We start from the raw sequence: 8,285 nt of genomic DNA, 5'->3' as shown, positions 1-8,285 counted from the left end.
AAACTATTATGGTGACCATGGCCATGTGTCATGCCAACATTAAAGGACAGCTTTTTTCATCGGTGTCTTACGCCTCAAGTCACTGCCAAGCGCCAGATTTCGACAACTTTGGAGTGAGACCGGGTTGATAATGGTTCTATATACTGCCAATTGCATTTTTGTGTTTTCGTGTCGGCCACCATAGTTAGCAGCCCCTGCACAACAAACAGCATCGGAAAGACACTAATTTTTAAAATGTCAATCTGCTTTTTTTTTAAATTTTCGTTTGTACTGGACAGGAAAAGACCTTTGGGGATAATTTGGCTTCCAGTAACCTCCTGAACAATGAACACTCAAGGAATTCTACCTGGGAGTTTCAGCTGGTTAGAATCTGCAGTTGACACCACTTGATGCCACTACATCCCCTTCAAGTTTACACACTGCACCTGTAATGATGTGTGCCATGGAATATCCAAATGTGTTAGTTTCTTACAAAGACTTTCCAAAGCTCAGGAAATTGATCATCTTTTTTTGCACTCATTTTTTGCACTTGGCAAAGACAATAAATAATCTCAATCTGAATACTTTAATTTCTGTGAGGATGCAGAAAAATGAAATACAAAAACACTTGACAGTAAAACATGACAGTAAATTGTCAGTGAGTGACCAAAAAGTCATAAAACAAGGACAGAAACTGCAACACTGCATTAAGAAACATAGAACATTAAATGCGGGGTGCTATTTGTATCCTGGTTTATTGTCAATGACGTGTCAACCCCATCTCTCCTGATACCTCCTGTCCAGTAATCACAAGATCAATAAACATAGTAGAATAAATATAGCCCACTCAGAAACATCTTTAAGGCTTAGTTTAATGATTATTTTGCTGAATATTTCAAAGGCCGTATTCAGACCACAACAGCCCCATCAGTATTCGTGACATGAAAATCCATCTCTGAGATGTAGAAAACCAGGGAATCAAACCCTCTAATGTGTGGTGTCAAATGTATGTACCAGCCTGAAGCTACTCCATTGGCAATGAATGGGAGGACTGAATTTGAGAATGCAGCAGAGACTGCCAGCTTCTACTGACTTTTATATTACAGCAGAGCAATCACTTTCAAATCACAAGGCACACTCTAACTGCCCGAAAAAATAATGTTTCTGTTCTCTAAGTATCAGAGTAAAAATCATAGAATTGGGAGCATCACAAATGCTATTTCATTTTTTGTGGCTGTGAGTGGCAGCAGTGACTATTCACTGTTACACACCACACTGTGCTAAGGAATAGAAATAAAAATGTGGAAAAAGCTGCAATTTAGTGGTGTTTGTGTGACTCACTCTCATGACTGCATAGCACACAATGGCTTAGTTCTCTTATAACAAGAGTTGTTGTTTTTAGTATTTAACTTGCCAGATTCTTTTTTTTTTTCACTTAAAATTAAAGATAAAATGTTAGTTGTTCCTCCGAAATCCCATTAAATCATGGTAAGCCCTTAGATGCCTCCAGGACAATTAAAAAACGCTGAAGAGTTTTACCAGACAGTGAAACAAAGCAATAAAAACAAAGTTGTACAAAACCAGCACATTGCACTTTAGACCGTCAACTCTTCACCTGAATAAAAGTTTTCTTCTGTCCACTCTCCACCCTCTGCAGGGGTGTCGGGTCCCAGGTCAGGGAGTGTCTCACTGGGAACGGGAGGTGTCCGTTCCCTTCCCTGGCCTCCCTGGTCTCTCTGGTTCCGCTCTGGTTCCTGCTGTGGGTGCAGGGGTGCAGGTCTCTCCAAGCACCACTGCTCCTCCTGCGGATGACAGACGGCAGTGAAAACAAAACAGCAGGAACATTTTGGGATCAGTGCGAGATGACCTTGCGACCACAAGATTGCTGCTTTGAAGCCACAGATTCGCTGTAAGGATTTGGGGACTTAAACGTGCAGCTGCCCTGAGGAACCTTCATCAGACTGTAGTGGGAAGCTCTTTAATGTGAGTCACTGTCTCTCTGAGTTCTCCTTACTCCAAAATGTATTCATAATTAACAGTGTATTCTTTGATAACCTGATGTGCTGAATGTAGATGGTCTTCTATTATTAGTGTCAAATGAAATAGAAACGTGGTGAAGAAAAGACTAAGAGTAACCCAAACTCGCTCAGTGTGTGTGTTGCTCAACGTGAATTTACACTGTATTGTATACAGTACAAGTATGTAGGTGTATACGCATGTTTGTTTGCCTTCATGCACATTCTTCTTTAAGTTGTGCTTGTATTTGTGTGGTTGTATTTTTGTGTCTGTGTGTGTGTGTGTGTGTGTGTGTGTGAGCCCGAGGCAAACTGAAATGAAGCAACACTCAGCAGACACCGCCCCGGGCTAACTTAATATGGGCCTCCTTTGACAGAAGCGCGCACACACACACGCCCAACCGTGGCTTGATGCTGGGTTTCACATCCATTTCGTCAACTGGATGCTACCACCCACCACCAGCATGCCGCAGAGTGGGAGGTAAAGTTTTTATTAGAGCCATCCCGCACCGCTGTACATTTGAACTGTGAGGATCTGAGGACGTTACGTTGACAGTGTCGCGCCGAACAATATCTCTGCCATCCAAAACAATTTGTTTCAAACATGCAGGTTATGTTATGTGACTCAAACTGCTGCAGTGAACTGAAATGACCTGAGTGTGTGTGTTTGTGTACCTGTCCGAACAGGCCGATGGTACTCCCAGGCAGGTAGCTCAGAGCCACGCTGCAGTCTGACGATGCAGAGAGAAGGAGGAGTGTGTCGCCATGGAGACACGTCTCCAGGTGGGTCACACGATCAAGGTGAGGGCGGAAACGACACAGTAGTGTTGGAGTTTCTTTCGTTACTCCATCACATGGCTCAAGACAAAAATGCTGCAGGACAGAGGAGTGAAGCAGTGGTTACTTCATCTAGGTTTTGCAGGAAGAAACATACCAAGATGTACAAAAACATGCATTCAATTTAAAGAATTGTAAGACCACTAATGCTCTCCATGTAGGCGCATGGAAGGGCAGGGAGATTTGTGCTCTCCACTGTAGGCTTTCCACGTACTGTAGGGACGTTTAAGAGGCTTTCTGCATGGGCTGAGGAAAGGCAGAGGGGCCCCAGAACAGAGCCATACCGCCAAATACAATACTGCAAATGGAAATAGAGTTTTCTTTGACTTGAGTGTTCCTGACTGAACTAATGGTACATGTCCTTAGAAAGAAAAGCAAAAGATCCATGCAGTAGACAGTAACAAAGGAGCACCATTGTTCTGGGACCACGTTGTAGAGATAGTTAGCTCTAATATTACAATGCAATATGAGTATTTGATTCTGATGTAAGCCCTGTTCGGATTCTTTGATTACTATAGGAAAACATGGATGGGTGATGAACAGTGGCTGGATTTACTGTAAAACTTCAGTTAGTAGTCCAGGCTATGATTTGCCTAAATCACTGAAGTCAGCAGGCTTATATATGGGACAGCCATCTAAATGGGACAGGCCTTTGAATGATCAAATTGTTTATTTCAACCAGTATGAATATTACATGTATCAAAATTAGGCTTCAAATAACATATCAATCACAAATCATTCATTTAATCTAGCTAGAGAGTGTTATAACACTCTCCTTACAGCACTCAAGGATAACAGCACCCAACATACCGACCGGACACACACTTTATCTTGTTAAAACAATATTCTAAACTTGGATTCATTTTTTCTGAAAAAGAATTAATTTCATCAGTGGACCCCTACGGACTAAAGGAATATGAAAAACTTAGCGGGTAATCAAGGAATGGACATATATTCAGACTTTTTGACCGCTTCAGAGGAAGGGAGTCACCTTTTTTTTGTCATGCTAATGTATCTGATTGAATTGAGTTTTCTCTGGTGCTCTCTTTCGGTAAAATGAATTGAACAGTTGAACTGTGTTGAATCTAACTAAGCTAACGATGTGTAGCATCCCCATATTGACAAAAGTTTAAACATTTATATCTCTATGTGCAATCTACAGCTATTTAAGTGGGTAGCCGACAACCTGTTTTATACATCCAAAGAACTACTTAGCAGCCAGACCAGGCATCTAATGGAGACAAGACCTTATTTGTCAAAATGTGTAGCCATAACGGGCTAGTAAAAAGGACTGGGGGTTTAATGGCTAGGCTTTTAATTGAAGTTTTACGGTTTTATTGTCATTTTTGGACAAGTAACACATCATTTGACAATAAAGTAACGGCAAATTCACAAAGAATGGATTTCGCCTGCTGACAGCAACATTAGTTGTGCATCACTATCGCTACCTGCCCTGTCTCAAGGTATAAAGATGCAGTGCTAATGATATTACAGCGCACGCACACCCAGAAAGTTTGCAGCTGAGTGCAATTTGTCCTTGATTTCCAAGTGATTGCTATTATACACATGCAAAATATAAATGCTGCCTTTGTGCCAAGAACACAGCAGGTAGAAGAGACCCTTTGAGGGTGCTCTGAGAATTACACATAATATTTGTGCAGGTTTAGCGGCCGCTCTTGCAGGATGCTAATGAGGATTAGGACTAACAAATATGTTTAGCTGGGATTGCTGAAGTGTAAACTTCCCTAACTTCAATAAAAAGAAGGACAGTTCTGCCAATTTTCCCCTAAACTTGAATGCTGTTCAGAACCACAGTGGGGACAGCAAATCCTTAATGTATTCTGTAGCCCCACAAAATAACGTAACATTAGCTAATGATGTTCTCCAGTCCTTTGCTTTGGAATAAAACTACATTAGGGTTACTACTGTGATAGTAAGCAAGTTGGCTGTACATGCCAACATTTGCAGCTTACATTTGAGCAGATAGGCACACTCTTTTATGTGTTTCTTACATTTTTGCTTTGGGTTTTTTTAGTTTTGGAAAAAGATTTTTTAAAAAGACATACCGCCCCATGAATCCCATTCCAACATGTGCACAAATCCAAAGCCTACAGTTGCTAGGCTATTATTGGATGATTACCGTTCAGGGAAGGGGTTAAGTGAACAGTCAACGAATCTGTATGAAAATACAAATGAAACACAACCTCTGGCCACGTCTATTTTGCTGTGGGAAAAACATACAGTACACTTATTTTAATTAACACAAATTCTACTTGGCATGTTGTGTAATATGTAAAATAACTACCGCAAACAACTGCATCACGTTAGGACAAGACCTGATACTGAACTGCAAAGTCCCCCATCTGACAGCACAGCACTGTATACTGAGCAATCATGTTAGTCATCCAGCTGATTCCAAAGCATGCTCCCAACTTGCCAAAGGACAGGATTTCTACTAGAGCACTGAGCTTGTCCAACTTCTTCAACTCTGCTACATATATACATAAATCAGCATAAATTAAACTGGAAGCCAAACGAGACATACCCATCTGAATTCATCCCCTCTTATAAACTGTGACAGAGAGTTGAGCTCTGAATATTGTGGCAATAATACCCGAGAGGGTGTTCTTTTACTGCGATTAGGAGCATGACAGTGATGCAGCTACGCCTTATACCGATGGCGCGATCTAAGTCCTTATAATCAAGAGTCAAAAAGTCAAAGGCCTCTCTGAGGTACAAGAAACTCTTCAGCTACTCAACATGCGTTATGTATGTAAAGTGTTCACGTGTTAAAGTGAATCTTTCTCAGCTAACCTGTCTGAAACTACTGATAATTCCAATTTAATGGTTTTATTCACATCTAGGGGGAGGGTGTCAGCATTTTCCACACATTTCAGTGTCTGTTAAAATGGGGATGCCAAATGCAAACAATACTCCTCCCATCAATTTAAACGGCTTCTAAAATGCATAATAAAATACCACAGAGGATGGGGACATCACCTTCTCCTCCTAATGTATCAGTGGAGATTTCCTGAATGATTGACTGGTCTGTTTGTACTCCAGCGTCCCACTGAGGCTTCAAAATGACAGCACTGTCTGTCACTTTGAGGAGAGAACAACATGCCCGATCTAACGGAAATATGGAGGTTCAGTCTTTCTTTATTGTGTACTACAGTCTGCCTCTTGATCTCTGTACCTCCCTCTGGCTTTGTGTTCATCAGTCTCTATCACTCTGTCTCTTGTTCTTACAGTGTGTGCAAACATCATGGTGTTATGTATTTTCAGTGCAGTCCCTTGCAGCTGATATACAAGACATAATACATGTGTGAGCCACAAACACTCACCTGTATGTCCCAAGTCTTGAGTGTCCCCTCCCTATCGGCTGTGACTAAATATTTCCCACAGGGGCTGACAGTTGTGACGATAGACCCCAGGTCCTTGTTGTGAGCTGTGAACTGCCCCACCAGACAGCTGTGGACGGTGTTCCAAAGTCTGACCACACCTGACGCTCCACAGGACACCAAGTCTGCACCACCTGATGGAGATGAAGTGGTATACATGTCGGGAAAAATCAGTGCAGGACTTCTGTAGAGCATGGGCTGATTATAAAACAATGGGCACAGATATGCAAAAGGCCCCATCACCTCTTCTACATAAGAGCAATACACACAGACTTTGTGGTCGTCTTGCCTCTTTTTTGTTGTTGTTTTGTGTCTCTTTGTAGTCATTATGCATCTTTAAGGTTATTTTGTGATTTCTTGTGGTTGTCTTGTGTCTCTTTGTAGTCATTTTATGGTTGTTCTGCCCATTTTTACATCTTCGTGCCAGTGATAGCCGTGGCTGAAGGCATTATGTTTTCGAGTTATCCGTCCCACACTTGTGAATGTGATAGCCCAAAAACGCATTTGGGAAATTTCTTCAAATTTGGCACAAATATCCACTTGGAAAAAAACAACAAACTCACTAGATTTTTGTGGTCATAGGTCAAAGATCAAGGTCACTGTGACCTCGTCTGCGTGATTCTTGTGAATGCTATATCTCAAGAATACCTTGAGGGAATTTTTATTTTTTATTTTTTTTTCCACAAATTGGCACAATGGCACAAACATTCACTTAGTCTCAGCAATCCACTGATAAGATTTTGGTAGTCAGACGTCAAAGGTCAGTGTGACCTTGCGTTCATCTCATTCTCATGAACGCAATAGCTCAAGAACACCTTAAGAGAATTTCTACAAATTTGGCACAAATGTCCACTTGGAGTCAACAATGAACTGATTAGATTTTTGGGGTCAAAGGTCAAGGTCACTGTGACCTCTTCTGTGATTCTTGTGAACGCTGTATCTCAAGAACACCTCGAGGGAATTTCTTTTTAAATTTGGCACAAACGCTGACTTGGACTCAGCAGTGTACTGATTAGATTTTGTTGGTCTAATGTCAAAGGTCACTGTGACCACATATGCATCGTGAACCCAATAACTTAAGAACACTTGAGGAAATTTATACAAATTTGGCACAAATGTCCACTTGGACTCAACAATGAACTGATCTGTATTTTGGTGGTCATAGGTCTAAGATCAGTGTCACTGTGGTCTTCATTCTTGTGAATGCAATACCTCAAGAACACCTTGAGGGAATTTTTTTTTCTTCTTCAAATTTGGCACAAATGTCCACTTGGACTCAACAATGAACTGATCTGTATTTTGGTGGTCATAGGTCTAAGATCAATGTCACTGTGGTCTTCATTCTTGTGAATGCAATACCTCAAGAACACCTTGAGGGATTTTTTTTTCTTCTTCAAATTTGGCACAAATGGTCACTTGGACTCAACACAAAACTCCTTAGATTTTGGTGGTCAAAGGTAAAAGGTCAATGTGACCTTGCATTCATTCTCATGAATACAGTAACTCAAGAACAACTTGATCTTGATCTACAAATTTGGCACAAACATTCACTCCAACTCGACGATGAATTGATTAGATTTTGGTGGTCAAAGGTCACGGTTACTGTGACTTTGCATCCATCTTATTCTCGTGAATGCCATATCTCAAGAAGGCCTTAAAAAAGTTCACTCAAATTTGGCACAAACGTCAACTTAGACACAAGAATGAACTGATTAGAATTTGGTGGTCCAGGCTTCGAAAATGAGTTGGATCAGGGACACTGGAAGCTCCTAGATTTGCTGCTCTACTGACAGCGACTCTGTTCTGCTAGGCACTCACACACACACATCCTTGCCTCAGTGAGTCTGAGCAGCAGGCATAAAGGCCAGGCTTCTTTTTTTCTTTTGTACCAAGCAGCTAAACAGCTACAGCTAGCAGATGCAGCAGACACTGCAGGAATAACATTTGAGAGAGAAAAAAAATAATCAAACTTAAATAAAAGCATAAGCAACCATGGGTATAGTTAAAATAAAGAAAAACAAAGTTCACAGCTTCAATGGCTGCATATAAAAAG

At 41.1% G+C, this 8,285-nt stretch overlaps 1 protein-coding gene across 1 annotated transcript in view; it reads right to left on the bottom strand.

Annotated features, from left to right (window-relative positions):
* Positions 1-714: 714 nt before the first annotated feature.
* The window catches only part of LOC125888686 (WD repeat-containing protein 49-like), a 37,840-nt gene continuing 30,269 nt past the window's right edge, over positions 715-8,285 (bottom strand). Inside the window, exons 15-17 of the mRNA XM_049576194.1 lie at positions 6,176-6,366; positions 2,670-2,867; positions 715-1,781 (exon numbers count right to left, since the gene is read on the bottom strand). Of these exons, the coding sequence (XP_049432151.1) occupies positions 1,575-1,781; positions 2,670-2,867; positions 6,176-6,366 (596 nt within the window). The 3' untranslated portion in view covers positions 715-1,574. The remainder of the gene's footprint in view (positions 1,782-2,669; positions 2,868-6,175; positions 6,367-8,285) is intronic.

The sequence above is a fragment of the Epinephelus fuscoguttatus genome, linkage group LG5 (assembly GCF_011397635.1).
Source record: "Epinephelus fuscoguttatus linkage group LG5, E.fuscoguttatus.final_Chr_v1".
Taxonomy (NCBI): Eukaryota; Metazoa; Chordata; class Actinopteri; order Perciformes; family Serranidae; genus Epinephelus; species Epinephelus fuscoguttatus.
The sequence above is the reverse complement of the archived record's forward strand: the minus strand, read 5'-3'. Positions and strand labels throughout refer to the sequence as shown.